The 20,427-nt window shown below is 38.2% G+C and overlaps 1 protein-coding gene across 2 annotated transcripts in view; it reads right to left on the bottom strand.

The window, feature by feature from the left end:
* akap6 (A kinase (PRKA) anchor protein 6) overlaps positions 1–20,427 on the bottom strand; it is a 164,656-nt gene that overhangs the window by 79,390 nt on the left and 64,839 nt on the right. For both annotated transcript variants that reach the window (XM_084394075.1, XM_084394076.1), the window contains one exon: positions 17,775–17,947. In XM_084394075.1, the coding sequence (XP_084250201.1) occupies positions 17,775–17,947 (173 nt within the window). The remainder of the gene's footprint in view (positions 1–17,774; positions 17,948–20,427) is intronic.

Genomic DNA, 20,427 nt, shown 5'->3' with positions numbered 1-20,427 from the left:
ATTAATGTTAATAAAATAAAAAACCATCAGGAGGAAAGTGATGACGGCAGCTAAACAACAGGATAAGTGTGCCGCATAAAGTTGAGTGCCAAGCAGCATCTCCAGGTACTCCCTTGAGAACCAGACCAAAAAAGTTATGTGTATATGTGTTTACGTGTAGACCCTCTTCAGGAAAGCAATCCGAAGCCAGCGTAGTGAAGGAATGAAGAGTTTCATTTTCCCTCCTGCTGACTGTTTCTGCAAAAACCTGTGATTAAAAACTGAGAAATCTCCTCACAGTCTCCCAGCACCCTGACTCACTCTGCAGGAACTCTCTCTATATCACACGGGCACGTTGTCACATTTGATATGTGGTTATCAGCCCAGCTAGTGTTTGTACAACCTGCAGGACAGAGCAATTAGAAAATCATCTGTCTGATTGCAAAGGTACACTACCTTATATCCTGTAATCATCACTATGCTTAAAGTCCCCCCGTAGTCAATAATTGTATCCTTTAAAGCTCATCTCTGATCACCAAAATGACATATTTAAATGTTTTTTCCTTAAAAAAATTCATGCCTTAAAATAACTCTACACCCTTGCCTTATTTAGTATACGCAGTTCTATGAACATGCAAATTAGCCCCGCCTCCACTCACTCACACCAGCTCAGAGATCCACTTGTTGATGATCACACGTTGACGTGATTGGTTACAAGGTAGTTTGTGACGTCAGAAACACCGGCAATTTCAAACTACGTTTTTGAGACTGTCTTTGGTTCACTGCAGTTTTAAAGAGAAAATACTCAGCAACTTATGCATTTGTACATGGTTTGTCTTAAAGCATATACTCATATAAACAACATTAAAAGCTTGATTTTCACCACAGGGGGATTTTAAGGTTACAGATTGTTTCCAGTATTGATTATGATTCCTGATGTGTTTCTCATGATACAAGTTTGAGTTTGGCAGGCACCATTTCTTGACCACTTCAGATATATACACATTAGTCTTCTCCCAACTACCACTATCAAAAAAAACAACAAAAAAAAACCGTAATAAAAAAGGAAAAACCTACTATGGTATCCTAGCGATTCATTGCCCTATCACACCTTATCGGCTGTGTACTGAACAACACAGGGAGAAACCGGGAAAACTCAGCTCTGGAGGATCACAGAATTCTGACGCACATCAGCAACAGAATTCCCAGGGGACAGCCTGCACCGCAGCAGAGCTGAACATAAAGGTACAGAGCAGCTCTGATACAGAGGCCTTCACAAAGCCCTTCCCGGCGTTTACTTACATTTACGTCCAAGGACACTATCGCACAGAGTTACAATATCACAGCTGGAGCATAAATCAAAAGTAATCCCGCAGACAAGCCTCTCTGTGTTCGGAGAAAGCCCGGCATTTGTAACTGCCACAATGCAGTAATGGATTTCATCGGGTTCGGAAAAGAAAGAGGAAACAACGGAATAGGATTCGACTTGGAAATGATAAGCGTGCATTTCTGATGAGTGAAAATGTCCCAGTTATTATCTGTGAGGCAGTTTTATATAAACAAATAAAATGTGATGCATTCAACGCCGGACCTTCTGTAATTGTTATTCTGGATTGTTTTCCACAATTTTGAGCATCACTTTAAAACTTTTGTATAATAAAAGACGATCTGAAGTAACACAAAAGTGAAATTCCATTTTCTAGTAAGTGCGCTCTCTCGTCTTGTTCATCACATCCAACACAATACAATTGGTGTCCTGTTTCATCTTAAATATAACTAAGATATATTAGATAAGATGCAGATAAAACAAACGTATGATATTGTATCTCAAGTATCACATGTACCACAAATAGTTCACAAACTTCATCGTGTGCTCTAAGTCAGTGTGCAAATTGTGCAATGACTTTCACACAGCATGCAAAACTTTATCCCACAATTCAATGCATTTGACTTGACCTTCTTACAGTCACAAACAAGTGACATCAACTTATTTTTAATTCTTTCTTGACTCTTTTCATGGGACTACCAACTGTTAAGACATTTTTAAATCAACTTAGGTTAAAATAAAAAAAAGATTTTTTTTTTTTGAAAATGTCAAGTGTCATTTGATCTTATACTCATGTGTTATAATAATGTGTTTTATAATTCTAAATTGATGCTTAAAATTGGGCGAAAAAATCCAGAGTAATAATAACAAATAGTCTTTTGCACCCATGAGCCCAAACCTAAAGACTTTTTGAGCACTAAAAATATGCTTCTGATATAAACGTCTCTAATGAACTGATAAATAATGACAGTTTTTTGATAATAAACAATTCTGGTCCACAAAAAAAAAAAAAAAAAACGCTCAAGAAGTCTATTGCTACTGTCAACCGTGACAAACTTGTAATCTAATTTTAGTGGTGCTGAAACATTATTAAACATTAACATTGATAAACATTAACATTAAAAGCTGTAAAAATGGGTGAAAATAAGCCCTTTTGTTCTGACTTTCTTTAAGGGACTTCAAGTCTTAATGAAAACCCAAACCTTCTAAAAACTTGCATTTGCCCTTTGAAACTCAAAAGCTCAAGCATATACAAGCATATACAAACACTTTTCAATCATTCCGTCAGTCTGTGTCTCACGGGAAGCTTCAAACCAAGGCCGCACGAGACCTGCGCTGTGTCTCTGGAGGAAGCAGTTTGTTTCAGTCAGAATGTGACACTCTTCACCTGTTGTCAAAGATGAAGATTTATATGCGTCCCTGTTTGCTGCTTCACATTTGCTTGGCACGTTTTTGTTCTGAAACAATCTCAACAAAAGCTACACTGAAAATAATAATAATAATAATCATCATAATCCATATTATTGTCTTGTTCTCCAGTAGAAATATCAAAGCATCTAAAAAAAAAGTATATATATATATATATATATATCACCATATATATATATACAGTGAGTACGGAAAGTATTCAGACCCCCTTACATTTTTCACTCTTTGTTATATTGCAGCCATTTGCTAAAATAATTTAAGTTCATTTTTTTTCCTCATTATTGTACACACAGCACCCCATATTGACAGAAAAACACAGAATTGTTGACATTTTTGCACAATTATTAAAAAAGAAAAACTGAAATATCACATGGTCCTAAGTATTCAGACCCTTTGCTCAGTATTTAGTAGAAGCACCCTTTTGATCTAATACAGCCATGAGTCTTTTTGGGAAAGATGCAACAAGTTTTTCACACCTGGATTTGGGTATCCTCTGCCATTCCTCCTTGCAGATCCTCTCCAGTTCTGTCAGGTTGGATGGTAAACGTTGGTAGACAGCCATTTTCAGGTCTCTCCAGAGATGCTCAATTGGGTTTAAGTCAGGGCTCTGGCTGGGCCATTCAAGAACAGTCACGGAGTTGTTGTGAAGCCACTCTGGTCCAGAGCACTCTGGAGAAGGTTTTTGTCCAGGATATCCCTGTACTTGGCCGCATTCATCTTTCCCTCGATTGCAACCAGTCGTCCTGTCCCTGCAGCTGAAAAACACCCTCACAGCATGATGCTGCCACCACCATGCTTCACTGTTGAGACTGTATTGGACAGGTGATGAGCAGTGCCTGGTTTTCTCCACACATACCGCTTAGAATTAAGGCCAAAAAGTTCTATCTTGGTCTCATCAGACCAGAGAATCTTATTTATCACCATCTTGGAGTCCTTCAGGTGTGCTTTCATGTGTCTTGCACTGAGGAGAGGCTTCCGTCGGGCCACTCTGCCATAAAGCCCCGACTGGTGGATGGCTGCAGTGATGGTTGACTTACTACAACTTTCTCCCATCTCCCGACTGCATCTCTGGAGCTCAGCCACAGTGATCTTTGGGTTCTTCTTTACCTCTCTCACCAAGGCTCTTCTCCCCCGATAGCTCAGTTTGGCCGGACGGCCAGCTCTAGGAAGGGTTCTGGTCGTCCCAAACGTCTTCCATTTAAGGATTATGGAGGCCACTGTGCTCTTAGGAACCTTAAGTGCAGCAGACATTTTTTTGTAACCTTGGCCAGATCTGTGCCTTGCCACAATTCTGTCTCTGAGCTCTTCAGGCAGTTCCTTTGACCTCATGATTCTCATTTGCTCTGACATGCACTGTGAGCTGTAAGGTCTTATATAGACAGGTGTGTGGCTTTCCTAATCAAGTCCAATCAGTATAATCAAACACAGCTGGACTCAAATGAAGGTGTAGAACCATCTCAAGGATGATCAGAAGAAATGGACAGCACCTGAGTTAAACATATGAGTGTCACAGCAAAGGGTCTGAATACTTAGGACCATGTGATATTTCAGTTTTTCTTTTTTAATAAATGTGCAAAAATGTCAACAATTCTGTGTTTTTCTGTCAATGTGGGGTGCTGTGTGTACAATAATGAGGAAAAAAAAAAGAACTTAAATGATTTTAGCAAATGGCTGCAATATAACAAAGAGTGAAAAATTTAAGGGGTCTGAATACTTTCCGTACCCACTGTATATGAAGTTTCTATGAAGCCCCTCCTTCTAAAATGCACAATGTGCTCTGATTGGTTGGTTGAACCAGTGTGTTGTGATTGGTCAACCGCTTCGAGCTTGTTTGGGAAATGTCACAGCCCCCTACCATAGCCACAAGTTTCAACACACTACTAGTGAAAACCTTTTTTGCATATGCCTTGCACTGGAATTATTTAAATGAGGAATATTTTGATGTGTTTGTTCCTGGAAGAAAACTCAAGACTACAATCGAGGCTTTCAGGAAGTTCGGAAACAGTGTTGGCTGAAGTAGAGAATAACTCACTTTGGATTGACTTTGTGCTTTGTAACTTTGCAGACCTTTTTCATGCTCAAACAGCAACATTACACAGTAAAGAAAGTTGAAAATGTAACAAAGCATAACAGGTCCTCTTTAAAGAACCTAGAAACCAAATTTGACCCGAAAAACCTTTAAAGTGACACCGATATATTTTAGATCTAAAGAGAACAATTAAAGCTAGGATAGGCTTTTCAGCTAGGATGTTTTTCAGAAACACTTTTTGTTATACTGGTTGAAACTCTCTTTACACCCTGATAGCAATCAATAATAGAAGTGGTGTAAATATTAAAAATTATTATTGCAATGTTATGTGCTTTGAAATTGAGACATGAGGTAATTTAACGGCGTCTCTCGTGAAGCTTTTGTTTGCTCCCTGCTGTACGCGTTCATGTGTTTTGAAGGAGGTGTGGCTTTGGAGACGCTCTGAATGGAGAGTGGGATCTTATGCTTTTAAAGCTAGCTTGCTATTGCTAGCCTCTCCGGAATTGCCAACCCTACCTTTAAGTGTAAATGTTTTTTGATAAGAAGGCTCTTTGCTGAACCGAAGAACCTTTATTTAAGAGCATACACAGTCTAGTATGGGAACCAATTCTGATTCTGGGTAATATAACATTTTACAAGTCTGAGCATCTGCCACAGCCTGTCGTAAAAGCTGAGGGGAATCATTATGGCTCATCAATGCATCCAAATGCACAGAACAAAGCGCTTGTAGCGATATGCTACAACTATAAAATATACATACAAATACCAAAGTAAGGCCAAAGTCTTTCTTTTTTTTCCCATCACCAGAATATATTTCATGAGTGAGGCTTCCTGCCTTCACTTCATCTTCCTGTTTTCCTTCTCATGCATGTCACCGAGCTCGCATACCTTCAGTGCTTTGGCCAGATTTCAGGAGAAAGAGATCCAGAGGGCAGACATTAGAATTTTATATCACTTCAAGACAGGGGAGGGAGAGAGAGCGGAGAACATGAAGTTCTTCTGACAGTCATCGAAGACTCTGAGAAAATGATGGGATGTGTTTTTGTGCATCTCACCTGAGAGGCATGCTTAAATGTGCGCTCGTGATAAGGTAATTCCACCACACCGTATTTCATCGCATGGCCGACAGGTTTATGTTTACCAGATCGGCCATAAGCATTACTGATTTAGACAAAGAAAAAAAGGCAGAACATGTCAAATAAAAAAGGGTTTCAAATACACCTGCGAGAACTTTAAAAACATTTCCAAATATTGAAATCAGCTGATCTCGGTGGGATGATTTTACAAAACCATGTCCAGCTTACATTTCATTCCAAAATCAAAAGAAAAAATATGTATTTTGAAAATAAAAATAAGCTTTTTTTCCCCCTCCCATTTTACTCTGGGGTGAAAATGTTCCCAAATACAAACAAAATTATGCTTTGCATAAAATCACTTACTTACATTTTATGACAATTTTCACATAAAAAAAAAAAACTAAGAACAAATTAATAAAAATAAATATTTTGCATAAAGAAAATAATGTATGGTAATGTATTAAAAAAATACATTTATAAATATTAACCCCAAAAATCAAAAGAAGAAATTCATTTATATTTCGCATACAGAAAAAGATGCTTATACTTCAGCTTTTAAGTTTGTTCCTACATATAAACAAAATTATATTTGGACTATAACTTATAATTAGGACTACTTTTTTTTTCACATCCCAAAATCAAAATCAGTAAAAAAAAATTGCATATTTTTTTTTCTTTTTCCAACTATCAGATATTATATTTTTATATTATTTTTATGACAATTTCAGTACAAAATAAAGTCAAATATAATTATATTTGCACTATTTTCGTCCCAGAATCAAAACAAATTATATTATATATATTTTTATGATTTATTCTTCTGATATATTTTATTACATTATATTATATAAACCATTATTTTTGCATAAAGAATACACCCCAATTTTTTTAAATAGAAAATAGGATTTCCTGTTTCTTTCTTTTGGTTTCGGGATGAAATGTGGCCCGGACATGTTCCTGACAGGTCCAGTGACATTCACCCCTGTACGAAATAAGAAATTCCACTCAAACTTGTTTTCTGCAGAGCTGCAGGAAGCAAGCAGACGTTGGACTGGTGGTGGAGTTAGTTTATTCACATTTGTATCATTTTCAGTTGCTAATCCAGTATGCACTCTGCTCCACTGACTACAGTGTGTCTATAGCATTTCCAATATTAATAATACAGAGAGAGCGTTGATGCCTCTCAGATGCCTATCCGTCCTACTGAAGGCTTGTTAAATATTCATTGACAATTATTCCGCAGTGACTGAAGGCTAAGTGCTCGCTTCTGAGAGAGAGAGAGAGAGAGAGAGAGAGAGAGAGAGAGAGAGAGAGAACTGAGAATAAAGCAATTATTAATGTCCATTTTTCCAACATGTTCCTCGGTCGATGTCTGCAGATCAAAATCAAGCTCATTCTAGACACAGCGAGACTTTCAGTCCCATATAGATCTGACTGTGAGCATTTAGCTAAATGTTCATGCAAATATGTTAAAAATAACGATACATTTTTAGTTTTTTGCAGTGTTGCCATAAAAGAACTTGGTGTAAAAAAAACATTCTAATAATCTGAAGAACCTTTTTTTGCAATAAAAAACCCTTTTGTGTTAGAAAGGTTTAAAGTTCTTCATAGAACCACAGATAAAGCCAATAAAGAACCTTTGGGGAATCAAAAATCACTGTGAAACTCCGCTTTTGAAAACTTTTTTAACAGTGTATTAAAGAAAAAAAAAAAATCAAATGCATTTCAAGAGCCACATCAAAATATCACAACACTTTTATCAGATCAGTCTTAATCTGATTTCGATTGACAGAGTTGACTAAACATCTACAGTCGTGCCATCAAGACTGCGCAGGAAATGACAGCGTGTGCCATCCTCTGCATTGTGCTTTCTTCAGAAAAAGCTCTGATTCCAATAATTACAGCCTAAAGTGATCCTTGTTGCTTTATTTCGCAAGCAAGTTGGGTAATCTTTGATCCGATTGTGCAGAATGCAGAATACAAATGAAAAAAAAATATACAATCTGGTTTATATTCCAGACTTTCTCATGCACGATATATAGCCAAAGGACAAGGGACGGAGGGAGAAAAAAAACGAATTAAGTCACACTAGACGAGTTTTTCAGCATAGGCCGGGGGTTTACGACTTCATACATGTCTACGGCTGATTGGAAAATCCTTATGTCTCCATGCATCCTTCATAAAAAATAGAAATTACAATATTCCAGTGCATCTCCCGGTGAACTCTGAAATTAGGACGACTGGAAAAAGACACAGGAAAGAATGGATGCGGAAGGCAAAGGCAGTTATGAAGTGCACATTTCACAAAGCCACTTATTCAAGTCATGCTAACAATATTCATTGCAAAACACGTTTCGCGTACATCTCATTTGGAAGAAAAAATTAATATGAATTAAACCTTGTCTGCATATTAATTCATATCATTTGTGTGATTAAATATTTGAAACTGTCTGCAAAAACTAGGCACTATTAATTTTTCCATAAAACATTCATTTCAATTGTCAAACTGCCGCTGGCAAAAGAAAGCGAGAAAAAAAAAAAACACACTTAAAGAGGTATGTCAATTTTAAGTCACTTTATGAATTACAGCTCGAGTGCTTTTGCATGCTAATATAAGCAGAGAGACCTGGAATAAATGACTACCTATTTGGGTCCTTGATTATTTTTCATTTTTCATGTAGAACTTGATAAACATTTTTTTTTTTTTTTTTTTCAGGAGGGTTGGATGAATATTAAGTCTTTCAAAATTAACAGAAGTTCTGTTAAACAAGCTCTCATGAGTCTGGGATGGATTTGCAAACATGTTTCACAGTTTAATTTTTTATATTATATTATTGCTGTTTGCTAAAGGAAACTTCACTAGTATTATTGCGCATCCTTAAGGATTAGCGACTATGAAAGTCTCTTATCCTCACTAAAGGTTTTTTTTTTTTTTATGAAAAATACAGCAAAACAGTTAAACTGTGAAATATATTATTACTATTCAAAATGTGTTTTCTATTAGAATGTATTTTAAAATGTAATTTATTCCTGTGATGCAAAGCTGAATTTCCAGCATCATTACTCCAGTCTTCAGTGTCACATGATCCTTCAGAAATCATTCTAATATGCTGATTTGCTGCTCAAGAAACATTTCTGAAAACACTTGTGCTGCTTAATATTTTGTGGAAACCGGGATAAAAAAATATGATTTAATTATTGGATGAATTGAAAGTTCTTGTATTGAATAGTAACATCTCATTGTTGTCTTTTGATTTGTTTAATGCATCTTTGCATTTATTATATATATATATATATATATATAAATAACTTTACTATACAACTATATATATTAAAAGATGAACTATGTTTTCTAAATAAAATATGCAGTTGCTTGGGTGTATGTATGTATGCATGTGTGTGTGTGTGTGTGTATATATATATATATATATATATATATAAAACAGGATGAACCATAAATACTTCAAGAACGAAAACGAAAAGCTTTACAAGACTTCTTGACCCAAACTTCCCTTACACCCTAAAAATCTCAATTTACAGCATGTCAAACTTATAACTCTATCACAGTGCGGCTAAACATACATCAAACCTTAAGAAGTCCGATTTAATTTCACAATTTCTTAACTAACGTCAAATTTGGAGTGAACTCTACTTTTAAAGTCTGCACTTATAACACAGAGGTGGCCGGGCCTTGCTCTCCTCCAAAACTTCGGCTGCCACCTCCTGAAATTTCATTTTCCCCAGAAATAACCCCGGGTCACTTTTTAAGCATGGGGACTTTGATATACCTAAGACTGCTCCATATGCATGGCTGGGTGGCGTAGTGTGGCATGGCTGCTTTTAACATATGCCAGCGAACAGAAACCGGGCCCTCCCTCTCCCCCTCCTTCTCAGCGTGCCGCGCTCAGCGCAGAGCAAGGGGTGAAATAACTGCCCCGGGGCAGACAAGCTGTCTCTAAGGAGTCTCCGATAAGAGTCCTGCCTGCCTTATACATACATACATATGACAGTGGAGGAATATGTCACAGACAGCTGGCAGGGACTACACTCTGCCCGGCCGCTGCGAGAGGGATGGGTGCAGATACTGCAAACTCTTCGGGCCATGGAGGAGGTCCCCAACAAGTCGATAAACCGGTAAAGAGGATGCGTGTGGAAATTCTGACCCAAAAAAATATGAGTAAATGTTAGAGCACCGTGGCTCGGTTGTTAACCCCAGGGCGATTTTTACAAGGTTAGTTACAGGATTAGACTGGCTAGTGAGAAATAACATGGTCTAATCAGGGGCAGGGACTTTCAGGGCGTTTTCACACTTGCTTCGTTTAAGGTGTCTGAGAGAGCTTCACAAAACTCCAAATGAACTCCAACCCCTTTATTAAAGTAAACCGAACTTGGATCAACTCAAGAGCCTGCCGATTCAATTTGCATTAAATGTGCATTGCGTATTATTAAAATACAGAGTCCAAAAGGTCTTTTCAGTTTTAAGCAAAATTAGGGCTCAAAGATGTTGTGAAAATCAAGTTTGGTTATATGTCTGTGTGGTGTATTTAACATGCTTTAAGACAAACCATAATGCAAATTCATCAGTCAACACCATTGCTGAGTATTTTCTTTTTCCTTAAAACTGCAGTGTACCAACTTGTCACAAACCTGCAACCAATCCCGTCAATGTGCGTGCAGAGCTTCTTCTATCATTATTTCTGGATCCTGATTTTTTAGAAGGCAGCTGTCTTTAGCAACACATTATTAGCTGTTTCATAACGTAGTCAAGCCAAAGGCTAATCATATCAATTACCATTATGTGTCGACTTGCATTCAAATTCTGAATGGATTATATATAGCCTAAAAAGTGCAAAGTAAGCAAAGACAACTCCCTTTAAAATCACTAAAAAGCTGTTACTCATCTCAGTTCGTGATCTCACAAAGTTCAGTTATAATCAATGAAGCTGTCTACACTGCACAATGAATCTCTTATTTACATTGTGTCTACACTTTGTTAATGAGAGGATTTGTGAGCGTGCTATATATATATCACTGGAATATATTACTGTATAAATTTTCTCTTATAAATATGACAATTCTTTGTTGGCCTTCTCTAAGCTGCAAAAAAAATTTGGCTTGCCGGTCTGACGTCTGCTCCAACCACACACCGTGGATATTTACTAGTGGTTGACACTACTCCAGGACATTATAATGATGGAAATATCCACGGCTCAGGTGAATTTTGCACAAATCTCAACATTAAAGATCTGGACTATAGCTGCTAAGAAGTAGAAGTATATTGCACATAACAATGACCAGGACTCAGAGTGAACACCCTACCTTATCGGTTTGTTTGTTTTTTGTAGTCCTGTAATTTATGTTTCATAATTCCTGTGACTTCGTTTTTTCAGTGAAATTATCTACCTAGTATGTATCCCATTGTAAAGAGGCCGCGGGGTTAAGCATGGTGCGAGAGGGGTGGTGGGTTGGGATATTGAATTATCACATGTTTTTATGTTCACAAACTGGCTTGTTTATTGTTAATAGTCAAATTAAAGTAAAAAGTAAAATAAAAGCTAAAATAAATAATATATCTATCAATATCTAATATATATACACTCACTTAAAGGATTATTAGGAACACCATACTAATACTGTGTTTGACCCCCTTTCGCCTTCAGAACTGCCTTAATTCTACGTGGCATTGATTCAACAAGGTGCTGAAAGCATTCTTTAGAAATGTTGGCCCATATTGATAGGATAGCATCTTGTAGTTGATGGAGATTTGTGGGATGCACATCCAGGGCACGAAGCTCCCGTTCCACCACATCCCAAAGATGCTCTATTGGGTTGAGATCTGGTGACTGTGGGGGCCATTTTAGTACAGTGAACTCATTGTCATGTTCAAGAAACCAATTTGAAATGATTCGAGCTTTGTGACATGGTGCATTATCCTGCTGGAAGTAGCCATCAGAGGATGGGTACATGGTGGTCATAAAGGGATGGACATGGTCAGAAACAATGCTCAGGTAGGCCGTGGCATTTAAACGATGCCCAATTGGCACTAAGGGGCCTAAAGTGTGCCAAGAAAACATCCCCCACACCATTACACCACCACCACCAGCCTGCACAGTGGTAACAAGGCATGATGGATCCATGTTCTCATTCTGTTTTTCGCCAAATTCTGACTCTACCATCTGAATGTCTCAACAGAAATCGAGACTCATCAGACCAGGCAACATTTTTCCAGTCTTCAACTGTCCAATTTTGGTGAGCTCGTGCAAATTGTAGCCTCTTTTTCCTATTTGTAGTGGAGATGAGTGGTACCCGGTGGGGTCTTCTGCTGTTGTAGCCCATCCGCCTCAAGGTTGTGCGTGTTGTGGCTTCACAAATGCTTTGCTGCATACCTCGGTTGTAACGAGTGGTTATTTCATTCAAAGTTGCTCTTCTATCAGCTTGAATCAGTCGGCCCATTCTCCTCTGACCTCTAGCATCAACAAGGCATTTTCGCCCACAGGACTGCCGCATACTGGATGTTTTTCCCTTTTCACACCATTCTTTGTAAACCCTAGAAATGGTTGTGCGTGAAAATCCCAGTAACTGAGCAGATTGTGAAATACTCAGACCAGCCCGTCTGGCACCAACAACCATGCCACGCTCAAAATTGCTTAAATCACCTTTCTTTCCCATTCTGACATTCAGTTTGGAGTTCAGGAGATTGTCTTGACCAGGACCACACCCCTAAATGCATTGAAGCAACTGCCATGTGATTGGTTGATTAGATAATTGCATTAATGAGAAATTGAACAGGTGTTCATTTTTAAAAGTATAGTGAAAGCAAAAATTCCATTAGTCAAATCAATCAAACTAACAACATAAACAATCAGTACATAAAATTATAAATATATTAAAATAAAATAAAATAAAATAAAATAAAATTAAATTAAATTAAATTAAATTAAATTAAATTAAATAACAGAAAGTGGGTTGACAGCTGGTCACAAGTAAAATAGGTTTAAAAAGAGAGATCAGAGTCCACTTTTATGTCCTGGTACAGTGTGAATGCAAAGTTACTGGCCAAATGTTCATTACATTTTTGGTCTACTTAAATGGGTCACAGCTTAAATGCTCTAGGAAGTCATCCACTAACCTTAGAACAGTTAGTGCTGCATTAAAATGGAAAACAGTACATCATTTCACACTGCTGTAAAACAACACCCCTACATTTATTTACATTCACAATCCCACTAGTCTTTGACATTCTGTCTAATCTAAATAACTGGATGGCAGGTGTCTATACGGGTAAAGCAGGGTTTGGGGCTCACATATTTGATTTCAAAATAAGAACGAGTCAATGCAATAGGCAGCAAATGGATGCAATCCCTTTCTATAGGTGGATAAATCTCACTAGGAAAAGAACGAAGATGAGTCACAGCCTGACATCGGATCAGAGAATTCCCACAGCGAATATGATGGCGCAAATGAACTCTTCACTGCACACACCTGGTCAACAAATATTACCCATGAATCCCTACACATATGTAGGACATATGAAGTCCGCCTGTCATCTATCCTTTCCTCATGTCTTGTGACATTTAGGCGATTTACACAAAGTCACGTGTACCTCACTGCGGTATATGTTAGTGCAGATATGAAAGAATGTCTCCGTCTAGCAGAGAGACTGGCGGATTTGAACGTGACAATTTTCTCTTCTAAGAAACAAGCAATTGAGAGTGGATTGTTGGTGCTTCATGCTGTTAATGACTGCCTCTCTCCCCACTTTTGTCTATGTGATGTTCCCCCTACAGTTTAATTAGAGGCGAATAACTGAATTAGACAGGATTCCCTCAGGATTGCCATTTGACCAGCATCCAGCAATGTTAAAACTTTATGGTCTTGAGAAAATAATTCAGACGGCACAATGCGACGGCAAGACGTGGGTGCGAACATATGTTTGCAGCTATAATAACAAACCGTTATGGCTGTCGAGAGAGATGTGGCCTGCTTTGTACACACCTTAATGGCATTCTAGGGACAGACTTAGTGTCTGGGTAAGGCGGTATATATTACTCCTCTGACGGCAGGCATTGCTCATTTGTGAGCCGTTTTTTAACCAAAGCAAATTAATGACCGCAAACGACACCTGTTGTGGTGAAGCATTAGGAATTAATAGCAAAGAGGGGGGCTTGTCATTGAAAAGAGCGCCTTGACAGCAGTTTCCAAATATTGTTTAGTCAGTGAAACAGGGATCTGAAAGTGATATGAATTCCCTGATCCTCCATTAAGATGAATCTATGGGCCATGTGGTGACTTGAGACAGGTTCTTTAAAGCATTTGTTTGAGTATTTGACCTGCGTGAAAGCACGCAGTACCCTTCAGTAAAGTTAAACATAAACTTTGATGTCTGATGCAATTATACTATGTTAGTATAAGAAAAGTAAATGAAGATCTATAAATCAAAACTTAAGTTTACATTAAAGTTCAGGTTTAAAAGAATATTTTGGATTATTTTCAATAATGTCTATAAAGCAATATATTCTGACCAAAGCATTTCTGTATAGAGTAAAACAGTAATATTGTGAAATATTATTAAAAAAATATATAGGCCTATATATATATTTTAAAATGTAATTTATTCCTGTGATCAAAGCTAAATTTTCTGCATCATTACTCCAGTCTTCAGTGTCACATGATCCTTCAGAAATCATTCTAATATGCTGATTTGCAGCTTAAGAAACATTTATTATTATTATCAAGATTGAAAACAATGTTGTCCTGCTTAATATTTCTGTGGAAACCACACTGTAAAAAGTGATCAGTTGACTTAACTTAATAATTTTAAGGCAACGGGTTTCCTCAATTTTTTTAAGTAAATAAACTTCATGCTTAATTGATTTTTTTCTTCAGTTAAGCATTACGTTTATTTAGGCCTACTTAATCACTTTAAGGCAACGGGGTTTTTAAGTAAGTGAACTGAACACTTTTTACGGTGCATGATATATATTTTTCTGATAAATAGAAAGTTTAAAAGAACAGCATTTATTTGAAATATAAATACAAATCTTTTAAAACAAAATGTCTTTACTATCACTTTTGATCAATTTAATGCAACCTTGCTGAATAAAAGCATAATTAAAAAATAAATAAATTCACATTTAAACAATAGTATATGCAAAAATTCCATTAGTTAGAACATCAAATAAACTAACATAACTGTAGGGTAGCCATGTTGAAATCAACACCGGTGATCAGACGTAAGACACATACTGTATGGTTTGATCTAGGCTCAAGATCCCACATAGACCCATATTCACAACACCTGCCCTCGATCTACAGGATCCGCCCTGATTCAGACAGAGAGAGATTTGTGGCTCCTTGTGTGACCTTCCCACAATCCTGTGGCCTGTCTCTAATTAGGCAATGCATCCGATCATCATTAACAGCTCTCAGATAATGAATCACTCACCCCTCTCTCTCTTAATTCGCTGTAACCAAGCGGCTAATGGCTGTCAACGCTGACTGATCACACTGATTGTGGTGATTTCTAATTGCAACAAAACAATTTAAAAGCACCCCGATTATTTATGTCGGTGCCCACAAACTAGAAACAAGTAGGGCCTGTTCACATTAGGTTTGTTCAGAATACCACCTACTGTTTTTGAAAGAAAGTAGTATGCAGACTATAAGTATTCTGTATGCATTGAATGAAATGCTAAATTTGCCAAAATGGGCAGGAAACGGCCAAAACACAGTGCATGGAATACTGCATCCCACAATGCAATGGGCTCAACTTGACCGTCTATGAATTTTTTTTGCGAAAGCTCAAACGTGCTGCGTAACACATGAGAATGAACCTCATCGGTTTTTGCAGAAGCTCAAACGTGCTGCGTAACATGAAAATGAAGCTCATTGGTTCTTGCAGAAGCTCAAGCGTGCTGCGTAACATGAAAATGAACCTCATTGTTTCTAGCAAAAGTTCAAACGTGCTGCGTAACATGAAAATGAACCTCATTGGTTCTTGCAGAAGCTCAAACGTGCTGCGTAACAAGAATGAACCTCATTGGTTCTTGCAAAATCTCAAGCGTGCTGCGTAACACGAGAATGAACCTCATTGGTTCTTGCAAAAGCTCAAACGTGCTGCGTAACAAGAATGAAGCTCATTGGTTCTTGCAAAAGCTCAAACGTGCTGCGTAACACGATAATGAACCTCATTGGTTCTTGCAAAAGCTCAAGCGTGCTGCGTAACACGAGAATGAAGCTCATTGGTTCTTGTAAAAGCTCAAGCGTGCTGCGTAACACGAGAATGAACCTCATTGGTTCTTGCAGAAGCTCAAATGTGCTGCGTAACAAGAATGAACCTCATTGGTTCTTGCAGAAGCTCAAACGTGCTGCGTAACACGAGAATGAAGCTCATTGGTTCTTGCAAAAGCTCAAGCGTGCTGCGTAACACGAGAATGAACCTCATTGGTTCTTGCAAAAGCTCAAATGTGCTGCGTAACACGAGAATGAACCTCATTGGTTCTTGTAAAAGCTCAAGCGTGCTGCGTAACACATGAAAATTAACCTCATTGGTTCTTGCAAAAGCTCAAGCATGCTGCGTAACACATGAAAATTAACCTCATTGGTTCTTGCAAAAGCTCAAGCGTGCTGCGTAACACATGAAAATTAACCTCATTGGTTCTTGCAAAAGCTCAAGCGTGCTGCGTAACACATGAAAATTAACCTCATTGGTTCTTGCGAAAGCTCAAACATGCTGCGTAACAAGAATGAACCTCATTGGTTCTCGTACGTCAAGCTTGAGCTTCCGTTTACCATATCTAATGTGTGCGTTGATGAATGTTTTTATGTGAATAAAAGCCTAAATTCAATCTGTTCATCATATAAAGCAATCAAATCTCTTCAGAAAATTTGGACTAAACTGCCTAATTTCAAGGCCTGGCCATATTTCAGATTTTTACACCAAATACTCTGCACTATATTCCATTTTAAGCACTGCCATGGATTATTTTGCATATTTAATCCACTTTTGAGTACATTTTTTGCAAACATTTCGCAAATAATCAAAGAGTGAAAACAGATATGTTCTAATTCTGGTTCATATTGCACATTTTGGTAAATGCAGGAATGTTTTATTCATACTAATGTACTGCACCCTGCTGAAATAGAAAAAGTAGTATCTTAATATGCTATTCCAAACATAACCACGGACCATCTGAGCAGTTAAAGGAGAAGGGAAAAAGACAGAAGAAAGAGAACCAGAGAGAGAAATATTAGGCCCTGGCGTTCCTGTTTTCTGCAGATGAAGCAGAAGAGATTACGGAGCGGAGGAGAAAGGGAGATTGCGCCCTGGCGATGCCGACGCTCCCGGGGGAAATCCAACTGAGATCACGCTGTTCCTAAAGCTGCTGTTCTCGCACACGCCACACAGAAACACAAACACGCCTCTCGGTTCCCGCCAGGCCTCGCTCTCAGCGCCCGGCACACAAACACGCCACCTAATTGGAGTGCAATTACCCAATCACAATTGACAATTAAACAATGAGAAATTGGTCTCCCAAATAACTATGTCTGCAATTACACATTAAGTGTGAAGTATAAATTGAGTCTAGCACGTTGCCTCTAAAGCATAATTGTGTGTGTTTGTGGGAGCTATGAAACGTCTCATGCTCATTTACGGACAGAAAATTCTCATTCGCATCACGCCAATGGCGTGTCCCCTCCCCTGTTTCCTCCCTGAAAGGAATGTCTCCCTGCAGAGCCTTTCCTCGAGCTGTTTCTTATGGAAATACGCGGCGCTCCTCCGCAGCGGAGCTTGGCCCTGTTTGTTTATTTTGCTGATCGAGCAGAGCATGGCCACGGGCTACCAGAAAGGAACTGAGAGCCGCAGACAGATGGAACGACTCAGGCTCGGGATACGGGGCTGTTACGGGCTTGACGGTGTCACGTTCGGCTGTACCTTGGGGCTGCCGTGATGACTGTGAGTTTCCCGCTCTTCCTCGTCCCTCTCGCTGGACAGGATGTGGGTTTTGATGGCATCCAGTGTGCGCAGCATCCAGTTGTGCTGACGGCGGATCTGTCTCTGCAGCTCCTGCCACTGGTGGGATATCATATGGAGTATGTCCAGCAGCCCTGTGAGCACACATAAAGAGATACGGTCACACAGAACGCCATTTTGTGGTTAAAAACGTGACGCGGGTCAATGGAAAGATAAAACGCAAGGTCTGGAGAGGCCTTTTTTAAAAGTTGAACTTCTTGTAACTTGAGTGCCGTGTTTTTAAAATGCCATATCATGCACAAGATGGTGCAAAAGACACGAGACGCAAGCACAACTACTGCCTACTCTAGTGCATGTTTACATGGAAAAACTATGGAAAAGCAGCGCAGTGGAATTCAAAAAGGCGTTCTGTGTGAACGGCTTCTAAAACTCAATGCACACGTTATAAATGCAATGATGTAGTGGTTAAAGGTCTGCAATCCAAAGACTATATGTTCAAACCTGAAAAAGAGGTGATTGTCAACTTAACTAGGTCTGTTCCTCTAAATTACTAATTAAAAATGATCTAATCTAAATGTACTAGTTATTTCATTTAAGCATCATCTAAATACAAATGAAAACTATTAAATAATAAAAACAGCACTAAAATAGATAACAAATATTTATTTAATATACAGTGCAACCATGAAAACCAGTAAACAGTGTGTAAATGAACACAGATCTTAATTATTTACTGCACACATTGTGTATATTCAAAATGGCATGATACTAATCCTTTTTGAATGAATAGTAGTATGTATACTGTGCAAAGTATGCATTTTTTTATCCCAATGCGCACTGTGTGAAAAAGCGAATACCACAATTCAATGAGTTTGACCTTCTATTTGCTTCTATTTTTTTGTGTGTGATAAATAAACTGGAGCTGATATCAGCCACTTTTTTTGCAGTCATCAAAAAAAACTGCAAACACTTTTTATCATATACCAACTGTATCATCTGGCAAAAGCTTATTCTGATTAACTAAAAATTCTGAACTAAAAAAAACTATTATATACATAAATTAAACCACGTAAACATTTTTTACCACTCCACTTCATGTTGTGCCTTAACTAATAAAAATATTGGATTAAGAATATTGGATATGGATACAAATCATTGTAACCCATGGCCTCTTATCACTTACCGTGCTACTATCCATAAACATACATTCTAAATATATGTGCACTAATGTTCAAAAGTTTGGGGTTGTGAGATTTGTTTTTTTATGTTTTTGAAATAAGTGTTTTATACTCTGCAAGGCTGCTTTTATTGAATTAAAAATACAGCAAAACAGTAATATTGTGAAATATATTATTACTGTTTATAATAACTGTTTTCTATTTAAATATATATTAAACTGTAATTTATTCCTGTGACGCAAAGCTGAATTTCCAGCATCATTACTCCAGTCTTCAGTGTCACATGATCCTTCAGAAATCATTCTAATATGCTGATTTGCTGCTCAAGAAACATTTCTGATTAATATCAATGTTGAAAACAGTTGTGCTGCTTCATATTTTTGTGGAAACCGTGATACATGATGCTTTGATGAATAGAAAGTTGAAAAGAACAGCATTTATTTATAAAATATCTTACTGGGTAAAGATATTTCCACACAAAGTTGGGTTTATTTGGGAGATGATAACTGGATGCTACTCAATGAAATACTTGCAACTTATTGAGATCATCTGACAACAATGCAAATCTTGATGCACACCGTTTCATATGCCATTTCAAATAGTAATATGCAGTAAACAATATGTACTGCACATTATGCAGTTTGCTAGTATGCCATTCTGAATACAGCCTGTTCCAGGCATATATGCACACCGCTAATGTCAGCCAATGGGCATAACACCCACTTAAACCTACAGTGCGATGTTCCTGCCGTCCAGCCGGCCCGTCCCACACACACACATCCCCCTACAGTTGTTTTTAATGAGCCTTTAATGTGCTGTGATTTAACCATTTATCACGACTCGCCCCTTAATGATCCAACAGACGCACTTCGCTTTCTTTTTTCCCTCTTAAACTCAAACACATCACTAATAATAATGCTCATGGCATTATCATAATCACCACCATCATCTAAATCATTAAAACCAACCTCTGGTAAAAAATAAAATATTGAACAAGTTAAATGATAATATCTTCCTCTCCGCTAATCAACAGATGGGGGGGGGGGGGGGACAAGGCGTTTGATTTTCACGCCACTTGATGGTGCTGACCCGAGCCAGACCGCGAGTGTGTTTTTGCATCTGATGAGGACTTGAGCGTTGAGTTAATCCCTCAGTATTATGGGATGCTTCTATATTCAAAACCTATCATGTGTCCGCTGCGTCTTCACCGGCCACAATCAGCATCTCCGTCTGCAAACCCTATTTGTTCAAAGTAATTAAAAAGCATAAATTAAGATAAATGCGGCCGAGGCGGAAGTCGGGCTTCTGGAGTGTGACCCCGCATTGTGCCTGGATCAGGCCTCTCGTCGCAGCCGACGGCGTTCAGTGATGGAAGCTGCGACTCGTACCTGTGGAGTGATGCCCGTCTGCTGAGTTGCTAAGATACGAGACAATGA

This window comes from Rutilus rutilus (assembly GCF_951802725.1).
Source record: "Rutilus rutilus genome assembly, chromosome: 21".
NCBI lineage: Eukaryota > Metazoa > Chordata > Actinopteri > Cypriniformes > Leuciscidae > Rutilus > Rutilus rutilus.
This window is presented reverse-complemented; position numbering and strand designations above follow the sequence as displayed.